Source organism: Hyaena hyaena, unplaced genomic scaffold, assembly GCF_003009895.1.
Source record: "Hyaena hyaena isolate Hyena2069 unplaced genomic scaffold, ASM300989v1 scaffold_483, whole genome shotgun sequence".
Taxonomy (NCBI): domain Eukaryota; kingdom Metazoa; phylum Chordata; class Mammalia; order Carnivora; family Hyaenidae; genus Hyaena; species Hyaena hyaena.
Window position 1 is genome coordinate 838,747 of NW_024081117.1, and position 21,901 is coordinate 860,647.

General features: G+C 37.4%; 1 protein-coding gene across 2 annotated transcripts in view; it reads right to left on the bottom strand.

Annotated features, from left to right (window-relative positions):
• Positions 1-21,901, bottom strand: part of COG3 (component of oligomeric golgi complex 3) — a 64,761-nt gene that overhangs the window by 25,786 nt on the left and 17,074 nt on the right. For both annotated transcript variants that reach the window (XR_005532122.1, XM_039254370.1), the window contains exons 9-14: positions 19,686-19,729; positions 18,892-19,018; positions 17,963-18,054; positions 16,068-16,207; positions 14,388-14,548; positions 3,583-3,688 (exon numbers count right to left, since the gene is read on the bottom strand). Coding sequence is in view for 1 of the 2 variants with exons in the window: in XM_039254370.1 (XP_039110301.1) it covers positions 3,583-3,688; positions 14,388-14,548; positions 16,068-16,207; positions 17,963-18,054; positions 18,892-19,018; positions 19,686-19,729 (670 nt within the window). In the remaining variant the exon portion in view is untranslated. The remainder of the gene's footprint in view (positions 1-3,582; positions 3,689-14,387; positions 14,549-16,067; positions 16,208-17,962; positions 18,055-18,891; positions 19,019-19,685; positions 19,730-21,901) is intronic.

Here is a 21,901-nt window from a genome sequence, read left to right on the forward strand (position 1 = left end):
AGAGATCAGAGTTGAAATGAGCCACAAAAGCAAAGCTAAGATAACACTTTGGAACAAGAGGGGAGAATGAAATATGGGGAGGGCATTATGTTTTAGTGCAGTCATGGTTTATGGTTATGTAAGAGATGTCCTTACTTTCTGGAGAGATGATGAAATACTCAAGAGTAAACTGGCAATGATGTCAATAATTTACATTAAAATGATTAGCAAAAGATTGGGGCACACAGCTGGCTCAGTCAGAGGAGCATAAGGCTTTTGATCTTGGGGTCATGAGTTTGAGCCCAACATTCAGTGTAGAGGTTATGTAAATAGGTAAACTTAAAAAAATATATATATATATATATGTATATATATATATAATAAAACGATTGGCAATAGAATATATGTGTATGTAATGTGATAAAATGTGAAGTCTTAAACCAGGTGGTGGGTACTGGTAGGCACTGTTCATTGTGTCATTTTTTCTACTTTTCTGTGTATCTGAAATCTTTTCAATAATAAAAAAATAAAAGTATAGCCAAGTAAAACATAATTCCCTTTTTTAAAAAAGAGGCAGAACTGCCTATGCTTAGAAGGAGGTCCAGAGATTGTGGTATATAGAGTTTTGAGTGAAAACAAAGAGGAGAATGATGTGGGTTAGTGCTTTCATTTTATAATTCTGTAAGCTTAATTTTCTGCTTTTCAAAAGCATGTAATACCTGTGTCATTTCAAAAGCCCTTCTATGGGGCCATACTTTAAACTAAAATAACTTTATATGATATTCCTTAAAAAGAATAAGCTAGACAAATTTCATCAAAGAATATTTAGGAGATTAAGTATCTATTATGTCTGCAAGACCCCTCCTTCAAAATAAAGAGCCAAAAAATTACCCCCAAATAAAAGTTTAGTGAAACAAATCTATTTTAAGTACTTTAAAGCCAGAAGTTGGCTTATTTTTTCACTTTCCTGTGAAGTATAGTTAACATTACAACAACTGACACAGGAAAAGTTTACTTACGTGGCAAACCATCAAAAGGCAAGTGTCTACTAGCTGCCCCAATAGAATAAAGAGAGGAACAAAGCCAAGTAACAGGGCTTCTCCCTCAGCCTCCGGTGGTCTCCCTCCAGCATCGTCCCTGAGCCCACCCTCCCCTCACCCGCCCTACGCAGAGAACAGCCTATCCTTTTTAAGACACTGATTATCAGCCTCTTCACACAATGGTTCCTCACAGTGGCCGGGACACCTAGTTCTACTACAGGAACGCCATGTTGTTCAAAGCCCTCACTTTGGAGGCTTCTCATTCTCACTGCCGGCATACCAAGAACTGAGAAAAGGGATTATACTCTTTGTTTGCTCCCCCTGCCATTTGACTCAGTCTTGCTTTTTCCATCCCAAATTCCATCACCATTGTAAGTACCATCAATAATCATACAAACAACCATATGGCTGTCCCTGACCCTCCCAATTCCAAAGACCTTCATTTCCACCCCTGCACCCCCAACCCTACAGACAGATTTTCTTAAGACTTGCGCTCAGTAGTATTTTACTACTTTCTAAAGACTTTCTTATTACTCCAAACGATTCTACCTCTTAATTATTAAACCCTAGCATCCCACTCTGACCACAGTATCTGTGTGATGTCCTATTTCTCACCTGTTTACCCAAGCTACACTGCCAACACCTCCTCCTTTGGCTTCAATCACACCTTACCCTCTTGCTCGCTTCTGACCTCTCTGGCTGTTCCTCCTCACTTAGCCCAGGACACTCCATTTTGCTCCTTACTGTCAGTACCTGTTAAGGTTTGCTTTCAGATTCTTTTCTCTCTCTCTCTCTCTCTCTTTCTCTCAGATTTCTGTTACTATCACTCTATTCTGGGTGCTGGGGTGATCCTATACAGGCCCACAGCATCAAGTACTCCACTGTCTTCATATCCAAGTCAGTCTTCCTCTTTATAGCTCTAGAGCTGTGCTGTCCAACAGAAACACAATGCGAGCCATAGATGTGACACATTAAAATGCCACATTGAGAAAGGCAAAAAAAAAAAAAAAATGGAATGGGTTTTAATATATTTAACCCAATATATCTAAAATATCACCATTTTAACATGTAATCAGAAATTACTAATAAGGTATTTTCCATTCTTCATGTTAAGCCTTAGAAATTTGGTGTGCATTTTACATGCTAACAGCATATTCAGGCGAGCCACATTTCACATGCTCAGTGGCAGGTGGCTACCATATTGAACAGCTTGGCTCCAGATTAATATACACAAATCCTCTTAGTTGTCTACATGGACCCTACTAAGTCTTCCTCAGCCCCCGCATCTAGCATGACATCAAATTCTACTGACTCAAGCTTCTAACCATGAGTCTCATCTATATACTTCTCTCCATCTCTCATTAGTACCCTGCTTCAAACCACCTTTATCTTTCAAATGGAAAACAAAAAAATCTCCTAACTAGTCTCAACAGTTCTGCCAACAATGCCTTATTAATTTTCAGGCCAGGCATAGGTAAAATAATACAGACTCTCCTGGGGAAAGGGAAAGTGTACAAGACCAGGGCTGGCAAGACAAAAATGTAATCTAGTCTCTCCAATTACTCCTGAGAAGGTTTTCTAGGACCAAGGTGTATACTAGGACCAAGAGGTATACTAAGACATGGCACAGATTCTATTTCAGGGGAGGAAATTTTAACCCCCTATGGGTCTCTCTCCCTATGGGGCAAGCATGATAAAATGGCTTTGCCAGAGAGGGAGTATCCAGGCTGCCTGGCGCTCTGGCTGAGGTATCAACTGTTCATAGACTAACTCACAATACCTGATGATGCCCTAAACCTGGGAACGTGGAGGCAGCTGGGACCCTTGCAAGGCTCCCACTCTCAGTACCCCCTTCCCAGGCCATCCTGGCTCCATGAGGAGCTGAGCTTCACTGTCCCCCTTACAGCGAGAAGGAGAGATAACAAGCCAGCTCGCTGTCTACATAACTCGTGAGCATCCAGGACAATTCCTCGACAGTTTTGCTCCCTGCAAAAAATGCACCATAGTCCAAGCTATCCCATACATTTCCATCAGTACTTTATCCCAGTCCCAGGCACTCATATCTGGTGGTACCAAGATGCTAATACACTATACTACCAAGAAGTTCAAAGCCCACAAGGCTATCACTGACACCTACGCGGCCTGTTTTATCTGCTCCTTCCCTATAAATAAACAATGTCTAAACATCCCAAACCTCCTGACTTCCCCAAAGCACCCCATGACCTCCATTCTTGCATGCCTGCTTCCATGCTAGTCTGTCTCAAACAACCTTATTCACCTGGCTTTGTTCTTGCCTTTATAACCAGCTTTCAGACACCACATGTCTCACTGAACATGTGAATCTCCTTTCATAATTTTGATGACCTCTGTCCATGATCCAAGAGTGGCCTGTGTATAACTTTAGGCATGTCACCACTGAATTACATCTGTGGCTTGTCAATCTCCCCCCACTTGTGTGTGGGCTCCTCGAAGGCACACAAGCTGTTTCTCATGCCTGGAACATGATGAGTCCTCAACAAAAGCTTAAATGAATGAATAAAAGTTGGTTTAAACATTAACATACCAGATTTTGTTAGGTTATTAGACTCTGTTTCCTCTAACTGAACATCTGAAAATGAAGTTTCCGTAGGTACCTTCTTCTGTTCATCTTTTAAACTCTGTGCAATTTGCTGTGTAAAGAAATCAGGAAGAAAATTAAAGTGTAGTTTTCGGCTGTATTTAGCAATATGAACACATTCTTTCCAAAAAGTTAAAAAAAACCCACAAAAACCCACCTAGTTAACAAATGAATGGACTAATGAAGAGAACTGAGGCAAAACAACCCACGAAAGTGAAAAAATTAAATTAGTATAGAGTGTCCCTATTCCCATAAACACATACATGGCCTTCTGTGAACCACTCATGTCAGAACCATGGCCAGGTATTTGCCAGACGGTCAAACACACAAGGCTCATATAGAAAGCTACTTTCAACTTCATGTTTAGAAACAAAGTTTAAGATTGGATACATTCTGAATGTCAGAAATGCTTATCAAGTAACTGGCCAATTCAAACAACTCATTTTCTCTTTATGTGTGAACGGCTATAGCAAGCTATTTTTCAGATTATTAAAAATTAGCTTATGGACTAAGGCTATTCAACCCTTCTTCACTGCTGAAAACATAACACCAAATACACACAGGTCACTAACTACTAAGTTAGTAGTGAAATGGAGACCTAACAGAAACCTAGCTACTGCCAAAAGGAATGGCCAGAGAACTATTTGGGAGACCGACTCCGGCCAGTCCTCTTACTCTGTGTGCAGAAACCAGAAAGTGTAGCTAATCCCTAAATGGCACACAGATGGCACAGAAGATCACTTTTTACCCCTGCCCCTCACCAAAAGAAAAACAAAGCAAGCATACTTACCAAAAGCAGTGTCCTTAAACCAAAAGGTCTACACAAGAAAGCATCAGGATACTGGCCATGTGATGACTGACTAAACATACTAAATGCATCACTAAATTATACTGGGAGGGGGCCTTTAGTAATGTCATCACCTAACGGCCTATTAGATAGACTATGAGAGGCATTCTGTCTGCAATATGAAACTACTATAAAGACAACAAGGAAAGGAGGGGAACAAGGAAAAGAACACAATTACCCAGATTGGGCTGAGAAACAGATCCAGTCTTTGTCATATACACTTGATGGTCTTCAATGCCAAGGTAACTCCTGTAAATGGAACTATCTATTGGTTCCCTGGAATTACTGGCAGTATCCAGATGCCAAAGAATTCCTACTATGAGCCTGCAGAATAAGAAAAGCTGGGCAAAAAACTAACAGACTAACAGCCCCAATACTACATGCTCTACCTATCATGTATCTGATCCCTGCATGGTTGATTTTTCATATTTTATATACATATATATATATATATATATATAAGTACTCTGCAAACAATTAATATAACTACCCAAAATATAAATTTAAATAGAAGTTAGGAGAAGGGATGAAAGCTGAGGAGTATATTCATAAGATAGGTGAGGGCATTAAACCAAATAGCCTGGTATATTTCAAGTCTGTTAGCTTTAAAACAAACATACTTCTTACTACACATTTATCAGCCTAGGCACTGAAATAAGTTAAGTGAATATGCTGGTGAGGATGTGCAGCAACAGGAATGGGTTAGTATACATACATGTATTTCTTTGCTCTGTCAGCTGAGAGGATCCAAGAGGAACCCTCTATAGCTATGAGCACACCCAGCACCTAGACTTTGTTTTCTAATACCATTCTCCAATGACAGATGCCAGGACTCCTTGGAGAAATGGTGACTATAGGGCTACGCCGGGAAATAGACCAGATGCGCCTGGAGCACATTACAGAGCCAGGAGACCAGGAAGTGCTCAAAAAACATACAAACAAACCTATAAGCCAGGGATATGTCAAAGGGACTCAGGAACCAACTGAAAGAGCTCCCAGTGGTCAAAGTTGGAACTATTTGACCAATAGATTAAATAGCAGTGGACTATAACCCAAAGTATAAAATAAATATCTATAAGTCCCTACTGGTATCAATAAATGATTAAATACATACATATATGCATAGAAGGAAAAATATTTCCCTTGTAAAAAAAATTCTAAATAATTTATGTAAATACTCTGCACCTCAAGGAAGCACACAGCTTGGGCAAAAAGATCAACTTTCCAGCGAAGAAAGCTGACAATGCTATCTCAGCTAGGTGAACAAGGTCAGTAACAACTTGATAAGTCATGTTGACAGCATCTACCTTAGACATGATGTGCTAAAAAAGGTACTTTGGGTTTTCCTCCTCAAAACACATACCCCCCAGTCTAATCAGGAGAAAAACATCAAATTCCAATGGCGGGGGGTGTGGTGGGGAGTGGGAGGTGGAAACCCTATAAAATACTTAACCAATTCTCCTCAGAAATGTTAAATTAAAATCATCAAAAACAAGGAAAGTCTGAGAAACTGTCATAAGCAAGAAGAGCCTAAGAGAATATGAAAAACAAATGCAATATAGTATCATAAATGGGATAATGGGTTCCTGGAATTGAAAAAGACATTACATAAAAACTAAGGAAATCCAAATAAACTATGGCCTTTAATTAATACCACTGTATCATTACTGGCTCATTAACCATAGCAAATGTACCATACTAACATAAGATGTTAATTAGCAGAGACGACTGGATGTGGAGTACATGGGACCTCTCTGTACTACCTTCTCAATTTTTCTGTATATCTAAAACTATTCTAAAAAGTAAAATCTATTAAACAAGAAAAGAAAATCAGGATGTGTGACATCCAGGAAAAGTAGTCTAAACAGAAACAGGATAAAATCTGAGCCACATTTATAACTTAACAACAGCGATTACTCAGGAACAAAAGGTATGGGGATGAATATAGGCTACACTTAGGAAGAAATGGACTTTAAACTATTTTTCACAGACTAATAAATTTAAGTCAGCGCTCCTGCTGTAAGCCAATAATAATTAAGGTAAGATAGTTTATAAATCTTGGAAAAATTAGACTACATTTTTAAAAATACATTAGAAACATGTAATGACTTAGCAAAATTATTTCAGGGAACATTTTCAAATTTACAGGTAGGAAAATTTCCTTTGGAACTTTTCAAATAAAATAATCAGGCTGCTACTGATAACTGTTTAGGGGTGCCTGGTGGCTCAATCGATTGTCTAACTCTTGATTTCAGCTCAGGTCACAATCTCAGTTTGTGGGATGGAGCCCCACATCAGACTCTGCACTGACAGGGCAGAGCCTTCTTGGGAGTCTCTCTTTCCTCTCTCTCTCTCTGCTCCTTCCCTACTCACACACATTCTCTCTCTCTCTCTCTCTAACATTTAAAAAAATAATAAAATAAAATAAAATGCACTTTTATTTTAAATATTTTAGATATTCAAATAAACTGGATCATGTAATTTGTTTTAATAAGTTAAAAAGTAGTCATATTCTGGGGCCCCTAGATGGCTCAGTTAGTTAAGCATATGACTTTGGCTCAGGTCCTGACCTCACGGTTGGTGAGTTCGAGCCCCACATGGGGCTTTCTGCTGTCAGCATGGAGCCCACTTCAGATCCTCTGTCCCCACCTCTCTCTGCCTCTCACACACACTCTCAAAAATAAAAACAAACATTAAAAAAGTCACCTTCTTATAGGTAAGGGAAACTGAAAGAACAACGCCCTTCGTTTTAAATTTTACTACAGAAAAACAGAAACATCAAAACTCACCTTTATTAAGAAGCCAATGTCTTATTTTTAAATAATAAATAACCCAAACTCATAGAAACTAAGAAAAGACTGGTGGTTGTGGGGGAGTTTGTGTTGTATATTTGAAAGATGCTAAGAGAATAGATTTTTTTAAGGTCTCACTATGTACACACACACAAAAACATAACTATGTGAAATGATGGACGCTAACTAATTTACTGTGATAAAGATTTCCCACTGTATACATATGTTAAACCACTACGGTTGTACACCCTAAACTTATATAATGTTGTATGTCAACTGTATCTCAATAAAGCTGGGAAGAAACTAAACTTAAAAAAAAAAAAAAAAACAATTTTGAGGCACCTGGGTGGTTTAGTCAGTTAGGCATCCAACTCCTGATTTCAGCTTGGGTCATAATCTCACAGTTTGTGAGTTCAAGCCCCATGTCGGGATCTGCGCTGCCAGTGCAAAAACTGTCCCTCTGCACCTCCCCTCCTCATACTCTATCTCAAAATAAGTAAATAAACTTTAAAAAATTTAGAAGAAAAAATAATTTTTAACTGATCAGTTATATATTTCACTCATTTCTTATTAAAGACTTAAAAAAGTCAAATATTGTTTTTAAATATTTCAAGGGTTATGAAGTAACAGCCATCATCTCCTATATGACTAGTAGGTCAAGTGCTTTCTACCCACTATCTCTTCTCTCACAACAAACCTCCACAGCCAGTATTGTTAAACCTCCTTTACAAATAATAACATATTCACAGTAACTAGGTAACAGACACTGATTGACACAGCTAGAATTTGAACCTAGATCTGACTCTACAGTTCCCCTAGGCCATGCATATGGCAACTTTGCGTGGGCAAAATCCTGAGTCTAAGGAGATTGGCTCTTAGTTTAAAATCCTCAGATCAACAGTTAGAATCAAAGGTATAGGTTGGAAAGTAATCTGATTGTGTATCTTGGTAAGATATAATTTAAAGACCAAAAGAAGTACAAAAAACCTTGAATTTACTGAGTTTCTTATTAGCTATGGTATTAGTGGTATAATTTTAAAACTCTTTTTGAGTATGTTGTAACTTGGAGCAAATGAATAAATACATGGAAGGTATTGGAAGCCACAGTTTCTTTTCTGAGAGAAGAGAGAAACATATAGAATGGGGAAAAATGAAGAAGAAGAAATGGATTTGAATTAGAGGTTTCAGTATAAACTCATGACATTTAAAATTATATTTTTTCTACCACTGGCCTATAAAAGAGGTTAGAAGTAATGACATCCAATGCTAGCAATGAAAACACCTAGCACTCAAATCTTGATTTCTAAACACGACTCTCCTCCCAAACTTCTTGGAGAAACAGGTGACTCCACGTCTAGGTCAAGAAAGGTAAAAGAGGGGTGCCTGGGTGGCTCAGTCGGTTAAGTGTCCAACTTCGGCTCAGGTCATAATCTCACGGTTCATGGGTTCAAGCCCCATGTCAGGCTCTGTGCTTATAGCTAGCTCAGAGCCTGAAGCCTGTTTCAGACTCTGTATCTCCCTCTCTCTCTGACCCTCTCCTGCTCACACTCTCTCTCTCTCTTTCTCAGAAATAAATAAAAAACACTAAAAAATTTTAAAAAAAAAGAAAGGTAAAAGATAAGTACCTGGGTCATCTTGTGCAAGAAAGCAAAGAAATCTAGTTTGACCAAGATAAAAAGAAGACTCAAATTACCGGAATCACATATAAAGAGGGAACAGTAATACCAATCTTAGAGAAATAAAAAAATGTAAATGTAACAACAATGAACAACTGTATAACAACAAATTAGATAACTTACATGAAATGGAAAAATTCCTAAAAAATACAAACTATTAAAACTGATTCAAGAAGAAATAGACAATATGAATAAACCCGTAACAAGTGAAAAGACTGAATACAAAAATTACCCACTAAGAAAAGTCAAGCCCAGATTGCTTCACCACTGAATTCAACCAAACATTTAAATTAACACCAAAATTCTTCACAAACTCTTCCAAAAAACAGAAGAGGGAATACTTCCCAACTCTGACAAAGCCAGTATTACCCTGATATCAAAACCAGACAAAGATATCAAGAAAAGAGAGAACTATCCACCAGTATCTCTTATAAATATGTACACAAAAATCTTTGCCAAAATACTAGCAAACTGAATCCAGAAACCTATAAAAAGAATTACACACCACAACAAATGGAATTTATCTCAGGAATGCAAGGTTGGTTTAACTTCAAAAATTGATTAATGTAATATATCAACAGAATAAAATCACTAGATCATCCTAATACATGCAGAAAAACATCTGACAAAAACTAACACCATTTCATAATAAAAACACTCCAGGAACAGAATAGATAGGGACCTTCTCGGGGTGCATGAATGGCTTAGTCAGTTGAGCATAGACTCTAGATTTCAGCTCAGGTCATGATCCCAGGGATCCACACTGAGTGTAGGGCCTACTCAGATTTCTCCCTCTCTCTCCCTGTGCCCCTCCCCTGCTCACTCTTTCTCTCTCTAAAAAAAAAGGGGGAGGGAGGAATTTCCTCAACCTGATAAAGGGCATGTATGAATAACCCACAGCTAACATCATACTAAATGGTCAAAGACTGGATGCTTTCCCCTGAATATCAGGAATAAGACAAGGATACATGGTTTCACCATTTCTTTTTTTTTTTAATGTTTATTTACTTATTTTGAGAGAGAGTAACACGCGCAAGGGAGGGGCAGAAAGAGAGAGAGAGCATACCAAGCAGGCTTTGTGCTGACAGCGCAGAGCCAGATGAGGGCTCAGTCCCACAAACCATGAGATCATGACCTGAGCCGAAATCAAGAGTCAGATACTTAACTGACTGAGCCACCCAGGTGCCCCGTTGTCTCACCATTTCTATTCAACACTGTATTTGAGGTTCTAGCTAGGACAATTAGGCAAGAGAGGTACATAAAAGGCATTAAGATTGGAAAAAAAGAAGTAAAACTATTTGCAGATGACATGATCTTAGGTACATAAACACATATATATTTACACATACATATATAGAAAATCCTAAGGAATTCACTAAAAAACTTAGAATAAGCTAGTCCAACAAGATTTCAGGATACAAGATCAATATATTAAAACAAAACATATTTCTACACACATGCAATGAACAATCAAAAAAGAGAATTAAGAAAATAAGTCCAGTGGGGCACCTGAGTGGCTCACTTGGTTAAGCAACTCTGGATTTTGGCTTAGGTCATGATCTCTTGAGCTCGAGTCCCATGTTGAGCTCTGCACTGATAGCGTGGAGCCAGCTTGGGATCTTCTCTTTCCCTCTCTCTCTCTGCCCCTCCCCTACTTGCATGCACACACACACACACTCTCTCTCAAAAAAAATAAAATAAATATTAAAAAAAAAAGAAAAGAAAGTCCAGGGAGCCTGGGTGGCTCAGTTGGTTAAGCATCTGAGTCTTGATTTGGGCTTATGTCATGATACCAGAGTCATGGGATTGAGCCCCATATCGGGCTCCACACTGAGTGTGGAGCCTGCTTAAGGTTCTCTCTGTCCATCTCTCTCTCTTGAAAAAAAAAGAAAAGAAAAAGAAAGGAAAAGAAAATAGTTCCATTTACATTAGGATCAAAAAGAATAAAATACTTAGGAATAAATTAAATGAAAGAAGTATAAAAGTTATCCTCTGAAAACTAGCATTGAAAGAAACTTAAAAAATCTAAATAATTTCAAAATATTCCATGTTCATGGATTAGAAGACTTAACATTATGGCAACAGTCCCCAAATTAATTGACAGATCCAAGGCAATGCCTAACCAGATCTCAGCTGATTTCTCTGTAGAAACTGACAAGTTGATTCTAAAATTCATATGGAAATGCAATGGACCAAAAACAGTCAAAACAATCTTAAAAAGGAAGAAGATAAGAGAATTCATACTTCCCAATTTCAAAATTTATTATAAAACAATAATCAAACCAGTATGACACACAAAAATTGACATAAAGATCAACAGAAGAAAACTGAGAGTTTAGAAATAAAACAAAAAAAATCTATGAGCAACTAACTTCAATAAGGGGGCCGAGACCATCCGACAGGAAAGAGTGGTCTTTCAACACATGACAGTGGGACAACTGGACAGAAGGCTCGGACAACAAATGATGCAAAGACAACATGCAAATCAAAACCACAACAAAATACCACTTCATATCTAAGTGGTTGAAATCAAAAAGTCAAATACTGACAGGAGTTGGCAAGTAGGTGGAGAAATCAGAACCCTCCTGCACTGCTGGTGGGAATGTAAACTGGTGCAGCCACTTTGGAAAACAATCTGGCAGTTCTTCAAATGATTAAACACAGAATTACTATACTACTCAGCAACTCCACTCCTAGGCATATACAGGAGCGAAATGAAACACATGTCCACACAAAAATGTGTACATGAATGTTTTGTAGCAGTATTACTTATAACACCCAGCAGGTGGGAGCACCCCACGTGTCCGTAGGTGGAAAAATGGATCAACAAAATGGGATCTATCCATACAATGGAAGATTTCCAGCCATAAAAAGGCATGAAGTACTAATATATAACATGGCTAAACTGTGAAAACACTCTAAATGCAAGACATCATAAAACACCATATATTATATAATTCTATTCATATGAAAAGTCTAGAACAGAGCAATCTAGAGACAGAAATTAATGTTTGCCTCAAGCTGGGGTAGGAGGGCGACTATAGATAAAAGGTACAGGGTTTCTTTCTGAGATGATAAAAATGGTCTAAAATTGACTGTGGTGTCAAATGTACCTTTTCATGAACATGAACATATTAAAAAAATCACTAAATTATAAACCCCAAATGAGTGAATTATAGAGTTTATAAACTATAATTCAATAAAACTGTTTAAGAAAAAAGTCCTCAAAGATTATGGGGACATGTCAAAAGGACAAAGAAGCTAACAAAAGGGACCTCCATTAGTCAGATTTGGGACAATTCTGAGCTCCAAAAATAAAATAATGACAACAGATTATATGACTTCTTTTAAAGAATCCTGTACAAGGGACAGGGATAAGAGGAAGGAGAAAGAGAAATTAATTCTTTACAGCAGATTGCCAGCTAATAAATGTAGATGAAATGGCCAATATGAAAAATGCCATTTTGTTACTCCCAATGTAATAACTGGTTCAGCCACAGATCATTAATGGTTGCAATAACCACTGGGTAAAAAGATGCTAGGGAACTCACATAATCTCTAAGTATCATTTCATCATTACTCACTAATTACAAAGGGGGTAATGCACTTTTATAATGAAAGTCAGCAACTACTACATTAACCAATTATGGAACATCCTGACATTATATGCCTTTGATGTGATAAACAAGTACAAAACATCAACTATATACTATTCGTGCAAAAAAATAAAGAAAAAGTATAATCTGAATCTAAATTATGAAGAAAACAATCAGACAAATCCAGAATGTGGCACATTCTATAATAAAACTGGCCTGGGGCACCTGGGTGGCTCAGTCGGTTAAGCATCCGACATCGGCTCAGGTCATGATCTCACAGTTCGTGGGTTCAAGCCCCGCATCAGGCTCTGTGCTGATGTCTAGCTCAGAGCCTGGAGGCTGCTTCGGATTCTGTATCTCCCTCTCTCTCTGACCCTCCCCTGCTCATGCTGTCTCTCTCTCAGAAATAAATAAAACATTAAAAATTAAAAAAAAACAAAAAACCAATGCTATATGACAGATAGGAAGGTTGTTGAGAGGTAGATCCTTAGGGGTCTCATCACACAAAAATAAATTTTTTTTAATGTTTATTTATTTTGAGAGAGCGTGTGCACATGAGCAAGGGAGGGGCAGAGAGAGAGGGAGAGAGAGAATCCCAAGCAGGCTCCACTGTGTCAGCACAGACCCGATGCAGGGCTCTATCTCACAAACCATGAGATCATGATCTGAGCCAAAATCAAGAGTTGGATACTTAACCGACTGAGCCACCCGAATGCCTCTACAGAAATTTCTTTTCATTGCTATCCATATGAGATGATGAATGTTAACTAAACCTACTGTGATAATCATCTTATAATGTATGTAAATCAAATCATCACGCTATATGCCTTAGGCTTATACACTGATATATACTAATTATTTTTTAATGAAACTGGAAAAAAAGACTTCACTACAAACAATAAAACATGCCCTTACCTTTTAAAGTTACCAACTGAAGTATTTACTGATAAAGTGTTTGGAAGTTGCTCAAAAATAACTAATGGTGAGGAGGGGGAGTAATGGAGATCTTAGTGAAATAAGACTGGCCATGTAAAAGCTAGGATAATAAAATGTAAGAGTTCATTGTATTATTCTACTTTTTGCTCATATTTGAAACTTACATTAAGAAAGTTCTAGACTCTGGGCTGCCTGGGTGGCTCAATCAATTGAACTCTTGATTTCAGTTCAGGTCATGATCTCACAGTAGCGATATCGAGCCATGCTGGAAGTGGGGCTTGCTTGGATTTCTCTCTCTCCCTCTACCACTCAAAAAAAACAATAATAATAAAAGTTCTAGATTCTAATTCTGTTTTAGTACTAATATCCTCAGCATTATTTAAACTCTACAGCACTCAAAGAAAATATTCATATGTAACTGAATCAGTGAGATGATAAATCTAAGTCTTCAAACCATAAACTGGACATAAATTCTGTATAATTTTGAGGAGACATCCCCCAGGGTTTTTATGAGACGGAATGACACATGATTGGTTATGTGACCAACGACTATAGTGGATCCTATATTATTAACCCTCTTCTTAGCCATTTATTTAAAAAAGAAAAAGAAAAAGAAAAAAAAGAGAGAGAGCAATCACAGGGAGCACAAATTCTATTTAAAAATTGAGACATTATTTTCTAGAAAAGGGAAGGGTACTGAATTATAAAATACAACCTGAAGGAAAAACAACCTAACATCATTTCTGTTCAATTTTTATTTCATATTATTTCCTATGATTTTATGGCAAGTTTATCTTGATTTTACATCTTGAATGAGAAGTAAAAAGAAAAATCCTCGTTCGCCCGTACAAAACATCCAAAAAGTGTGTGGGACTGAGGGAGAGATCGGGTGAGGGGCCCCTACCTCCATCATCACCAACTTATCCGGATAGGCCAAGTCTCCCGGAGCAGGTTTGTAGCCCGTGATGTCTGTCTGAATGTAGATGTGGGTTCTGTAGACAAGCCGCTCTTGTACATCTTCCAGCATCTGCTTTACTCCAGCTGCAAACGCTCCCAGTTGTTCAGCTGATAAAAGAGTGTAATCATCCATTTCTTTATATTCAGAAAAATGCTCTCTTTAAACAAGCAAAAATATTACTAAATTGTCTAGTAACGGTAGAAACCAGTTTTGCCTCAGGGACTGTGGCAGAATTCTATTTCAGTATGATTCAAAGACCTCAAAAAAATTTAATAAACGTCTTTCAATTTCCTCAAATTGAAAACTGGGAAATAAATTTGCTCTTATACCTTCTTCCTCGGACTTTGTGACATTATTTCTATTACTAACGTGACTAATAAAATCTGGATTTTAAGGTGTTTTGTGCTTTTTAAAAGTAATCTTGCATACAGCTTAGGATCAATCCTGAGAGAAGGTTAGAGCAGCTTATTAGTGGGAGTATCATTCTGATTTTACAAATAAATGGAGTCCCACAGATAGTAAATAACCTGTTCATGTTTCTACAAAGAAAAATGAGTAAAAACCTAAAATGAAATATGAGTTCATATAGAATTTCTTCATTCCTGAGATGCCAAGAGTGTTAAGACAAACCAGTAATTCAGTAAGAGCTTTCCCGGGGCTGGGGCATTAAGAGACACTACATGATAACATACATACTCAATTTAATTCAGAGAATTAATATGTGAGAAAATACACATCTTAGAATGAAGTAAATGCAGTAGAATAAGAAACTCTGGAAGCATAACAAACCTATAGTGTCTCCTAAGGAAAGTCAAAGTGAAGACAATAATTTCTGCCAGTAAATTAACTACTTGAGGGGTTTGGTTTTTTTTTTTTAAGGTACCTAACTAAGTACCTTTAGGAAAATGACAATCAAATCAAATACAGTATTAAAGAATATATCAGATGGTTAGAGCTTTTCAGAGAATTGTTTTTATCTGTAATTTCAAAAATGGTAAGTCATTATTATGTATGTATGCTAAAATAATTTGTTTTTAAGTCAAGAGGATGCAATATAGTCAATGACTTTATGTATTCTGGTAAAAATGTTTTAGAAATGACTAACCCCACACTGACAATTCTCTATGGATCTCAGATGCCAGAAAGAAAAGTAACTACAATTATTTTATTACTAATTTTGCTCAGATTTTAAAATTCTTTCCCTGTTTAATTTGTACCTCTAGTCAAAAAGTAAGGTGCATCTTGATTTAGAAAGGGACAAGGCATCAAGCCAGGCTATAAAAATATTAAATTTATATAAGTCAGGAGAGTAGAAGACAGGGGGTTTTCAAATTCATTGAGCCACAGATATAATTAAAAAAGACTTGAAATTTTGGGGTGCCTGGGTGGCTCAGTCAGTTGGGCATCTAACTTCAGCTCAGGGCATGATCTCACAATTCATGGGTTCAAGTCTGTGTAGGGCTCTGTACTGACAGCTTGGAGCCTGGAACCTGCTTCGGATTCTGTGTCTTCCCCTCTCTCTGCTCCTCTCCCATCCGCGCGTGCTCTTTCTCTCTTTCTCAAAAATAAAATAAAAACATTAAAAAAAATTTTTAAAGACTTAAAATTTTCTAAATTATTATTTACCATTGTTCTGTACATGATCTTCAAGCACTTCATTTTTAAGAATTCCACAAAGTTCTGATAGAGTCTCTAAGTGAATAACGTGAATGATCAAGGGCCTGAAGACATCGTACAATGACACACAGAGTTTCTCCAAAAGTTCACTAAAAGGAAAAAATAAAACATCGTTATAAGTAATAATATTTTCAGAATTTTCTAATAGTATAAATGACATTACTGATTTCTTCCAGCCAATTATAATAAAAATCTATTAGAAAATAGTGTGTGGGAATATTATATAATGAGAAGTGAAAGGGTAAAAACAATACCGTAGATTTTTTTTTCTTTTTTTTGGCTTTACAAGCTCGAATCAGGGGCTCCTGGGTGGCTGAGTCCATTAAACGTCCTACTTCAGCTCAGGTCACGATGAGCAGTCTGTGAGTTCAAGCCCTTTGTCTGGCTCTGTGCTGACCGCTCAAAGCCTGGAGCCTGCTTCAGATTCTGGGTCTCCCTCTCTCTCTGACCTTTCCCTACTTGTACTCTCTCTCTCTCTTTCAAAAATAAATAAACATTACAATTTTTTTTTTAAAAAAGTACTTTGGACATACAAGTATATTTTTGACAATTTTAAACACTTGAAAGAAAAAACTCAAGATGTCTATATTCTCCATGCTGTCAATAGTACTCTTCTATACACTGCATTTCATCAGAAGTGACCAACCTAATCAAAACCATAAGATACATTTGCCCTTTCCTTAGTATAAGAGTTATAACGTTAGAACCTTTCTAAGAGTCAAAATCGCCAGTGGTGCCTGGGTGTCTCAGTCGGTTAAGCGTCCGACTTTGGCTCAGGTCATGATCTCACAGTTCGTGGGTTCAAGCCCTGCATCAGGCTTTGTGCTCACAGCCAGCTCAGAGCTTGTAGCCTATTTCCAATTCTGTGTCTACCTCTCTCTCTGACCGCCCCCTGCTCACGCTGTCTCTCTCTCTCTCTCTCTCAAAAATAAATAAAACATTAAAAAAAAAAAAAAAAGTCAAAATCACTGAAAGACACTTTCAGGAAAAAAAAGAAAAGGTATTAAATAGTGTCTATTTTTAAGTGTCTTTCATTGGTTAGAATCACAAAAGTTTTTAGGTAGGAGGAATTACTTAGTGGAGATAAAGGGATATAGACTTCCAAGACTGAGTTCCCAAATGGGATTCTTACTATCATCTCACATTGTCTCCATAAATATAAGTAATATAAAAGCAAGCTGACCTTCAAATTGCATTTATTAAAAAAAAAAAAAATACTGTCCCACCCAATAGTATTCTGTTCACACACCCACAAAAGTTAAAATACTCTGCAGTTAATTTTAAAATACTCATATAATAAAACAAGCCATGATGGTTATTAGCAAATTAAATCTTAAAAATAACAGTTAGGGTGGGGTGCCTGGGTGGCTTAGTCGGTTAAGCATCTGACTTTTGCTTAGGTCATGATCTCGCGGTTCGTGGGTTCAAGCCCCGCGTCGGGCTCTGTGCTGACTGCCAGCTCAGAGCCTGGAGCCTATTTCAGAGTCTGTATCTCCCTCTCTCTCTGACCCTCCCCTGCTCATGCTGTCTCTCTCTCTCTCTCTCTCTCTCCTAGAAATAAAGAAAAAATAAAAATAAAAAAAAAATAAGAGTTAGGGGAGCCTGGGTGGCTCAGCTGCCGAAGTGTTCAACTCTCGATTTCAGCTCAGGTCATGATCTCACGGTTTGCCAGATTGGGACCCAAGTTGACCTCTTTGCTGACAGCATGGAACGTGTTTGGGATTCTTGCTCTCTCTTTTTCTATCTACCCCATGCACTTATGCCCGCACATGCGCGCGCACACACACACACGCTCGAATCCTCTCAAAAACAAAAACAAGAGTTAGAATTTGTGTGCCACCTACTCTAATTTTGATGTTGGTTTTGTGAAAAATTCATTGTAAAGTTGGTGCTCATCCTGGCACACGTGGACCATAAAGGCACAGCCACTGCGAATCTGCAGGAAACAAACACACGTCACCCACAGTTAAAGACACACGAGGATTCCAGCACTTATAAATAAAGCAAAGATTTTATTTGCAATGAGATTATGCATATATATTTATAAAACTTATTCAAGAACAAAATGGCTGGTTTTCAAAGATGTACTGCCTAACATAACCATGGCTCATTTTTATTTTCTGCATTTTCTAAATTTTTGACAATGAAAACAAATTACTTTTCTAGTTGAAAAGGGGTGTTTAATAAAAGAATCTCTAGGGGCGCCTGGGTGGCTTAGTCAGTTGGGCGTCCGACTTTCTCTTGGGTCATGATCTCGCAGTTCGTGGGTTCGAGCCCCACGTCGGGCTCTGTGCTGACTGCCAGCTCAGAGCCTGGAGCCTGTTTCAGTCTGTGACTCCCTCTCTCTCTGACCCTCCCCTGCTCACGCTGTCTCTCTCTCTCCTAGAAATAAATAAAAATATTAAAAAAATAAATAAATAAATAAAAGAATCTCTATACATCTTTCTATAGTATGAATTAAAATCACTAAACAAAAAAGCACTTCTGCAGCAAAAGCGAAAACTAAATGGTCAGTATAAATCCGCAGATTGAAACTTCATCTTTCAAGGAATACTTGTTTGTGAATCTTCATTCTTCAAAAAATACATCAAGATGAGAATATTTTGACAAGATGACTGCTAATTACTATACTAGATTCCTCATAACAAAAAGAAAAATTCTTTAGGTTTGTTGATATGGGAACCAAAACTCATTTACCAACTTGTAAGCTTCGAGAATATCAAAATATCTCAGAGGAAGGTTTAAACACCAAACAAAACTAGCAGAAACTTACCAAGGCACAATGATCTCTGTTATTCTGGCTTGTTAACTCTGTTACAGTACAAGTGATACTAGGGCCTAAAAGAAGCTCCCGCTGGTCAAGGTAACACTGATGGATGTCATTCAGCAGCTGTTGGTATCTGATGAAAAGCAAATGAGACTAGAGTACAAGCTTCTGATTTCAGATATGTAAATTAAACCTGATCTTAAATCTCAGGAGTGGTTTCCAAATCTCTAAAGCTGTCACTTCTCATTTGCCTACATTAAATACTACAAATATTTATGTATAAAAAGAAAAAAACAAACCATAATGAACTGTGGTTCAAAAGCTGTAACTTTTATCTTTTAAACAAAGATTTATATCCCAAGAGTAGAGAAAGATTTTACATCTATTGAAATTAAAAGCAAATCCTGCTTGGGTACCTGGATGGCTCAGTTGGTGAGGCATCCGGCTTCATGAGTTCAAGCCCCACAGTCAACTCTGTGCCTGCCTGGGATTCTCTCTCTCCCTCTCTCTTTCTCTGCCCCTCCCCTACTCACTCTCTCTCTCAAAATAAATAAATAAACAAGGGGAGGGAAGGGGAGGGGAAGGGGAGAAGAAAAAATCCTGCTATAGGAAAAGAGATGCCTTCTTACAAACTCACTAAGTCAGGTCTACAACCATATTCCCCAAATAACTAATGTGCTGCAAGAAGGTTTACATAGTATGCAAGATAACTGCTCAGAAAATATGAAGCACATAATAAATTTGGAAAAAGAGCACATCAAGAAAGTCATTTGGAAAGTGAAGAAATTCTAGGTACTCACTCAGGTATTTTTTCAGATCGCTGTTCTATTTGTTCAATGATAGTCTGCAAAATAAAATTATATCAAAAATACATCTGTTTTAGGTTATACTTTCAATTACTTTCTCATTTTAACTAACACACGCTAATTTCAGCAAAGCTGTAAATACACAAATGATGCAACATAAAAGTCATCTATAGAATACCACAAAATAAGCACAGTTAATATTTTAGGACATTCTTTCAGTTTTTGTATATTATAGTTACTATATATTTCTTTTTAAAAAAAACTTAGAATTATATATTCAGCTTTATAATCTGCTTTCAAAAAATTAACATTTCAAAACCTCATCCTACTCAACATCAGATGAAAATGTATGGAAAGCCTTAGCATAGTGCCTGGTATCTAGTAAATACTCAATGAATCATTATTATTAATATTATTATTATTTTTTTTTAATGTTTTATTTATTTCTAGGAGAGAGAGACAGACAGCATGAGCAGGGGAGGGTCAGAGAGAGAGGGAGTCACAGACTGAAACAGGCTCCAGGCTCTGAGCTGGCAGTCAGCCCAGAGCCAGACGCGGGGCAAAAACCCACGAACCGCGAGATCATGACCTAAGCGAAAGTCAGACGCTTAACCGACTAAGCCACCCAGGCGCCCCTATTATTAATATTATTTAAAACATGACTTTAAACAGCCACATAAGAACTCCCAGGGCAGGTGTGCCTTAAGTCAAACATTCTATTCGACATCCAGATTGTATCCTGAGAAGAAAAGCCCAGTGGTCAGGGACTCTGGGCCTGGAGTGAACCCAGAACGTCTGAGCACAGCTGCCCAGGAGCAGGCTGAGTCCAGCAGAGCTGGCTCATGTCTTTGACTGTCTGCCTCCCCCTACATAAAGCTGCCATGATAACAATACGTACTTCCCAGGGGATCCCCAACACTGGGTCAAAAGGATACTTCTAGGGGCTCTTGCTCCATTCTCCTAAAACGTTTCTGAGAAAGGAAATGATTTATATCCCTATCAGCAGCATTGTCTGCCTCACCAAATCCTCAAAAGCACTGACTGTTACACCTTAATCTACCATGTTCTTGACAAAAAATGCCAGCTAAACTTAAACTGCATGTATTCTCCATGGAGGCTATACAAGCACTCATATTTATTAATCATTTGCATTTTCTTTGAGTAATCTGGCCACTTATATATTATCTTTCTTGCTGACTAATAAGCACTCTTAGTATATTAAAAATATTAACCCTCTCACACTTATCTGTTGGAAACATTCTGGCTTCTGCTTTTCTTTGGCTGTTTAAAATTCAGAAAAAAAATTTTTTAATGTTTATTTATTTTTGAGACAGAGAAACAGAGCACAAGTTGGTGTGAATCAGAGAGAGACAGAGACACAGAATCCGAAGCAGGCTCCAGGTTCTGAGCTGTCAGCACAGAGCCCGACATGGGGCTCGAACTCACAAACCATTCATGACCTGAGCTAAAGTCACACTTAACCAACTGAGCCACCCAGGCACCCCCCAGAAAATTTAATTTTTATATCACAAATCTTTTACTCCTTAATTTTTTCTCAATAATTTCTGCTAGTTTCTTTTTTCTGCTTATTTTTACATTTAACTCTGTAGTTCACTTATATTGTATTTTGGTAATATTATAAAGTGAAGAGCTTACATTTTTTCCCCAAATACTTAGCAAATCTTCCCAATATTATGTAGAAAACTAGAACCCTTCCTCTTTAAGAAGTTTACATACTAAGTTCGAGAATTTTCCATTCCAATGATCCATCGATGAATTCTTGAATTAGTATCACTGTATTTTTCATATTTTTCTTGACTAGTTTTGCTTATTTAGTAACCCAGATGAAATTTAGCATTATCCAAAATGAAATTCCATTGGAATTTTTGCTAAGATTACATTTGACTAATAAATTATATTAGGAGGAACTAACATTTAAAAAATTAAGTCTCCTCAATCAGGAACAAGATAGGCTTACTATTTATTCTTTTATGATTTTCTGTATAGTTTTGCCATTTTCTTCATCCCTGTATTTCCATTAAGGTTATTTCTAGATAAATAATTTATGCTCTGTCAGTAATATAAATAGGATTCCATCTCATATATTAATTAGTTACCATTAGTAAATGGCAAGTAGGAAGGCCACTGAGAATTATAGCATCATTTTATATTCACCTACCACGCTGAGCTATATCACATCTATCTATACC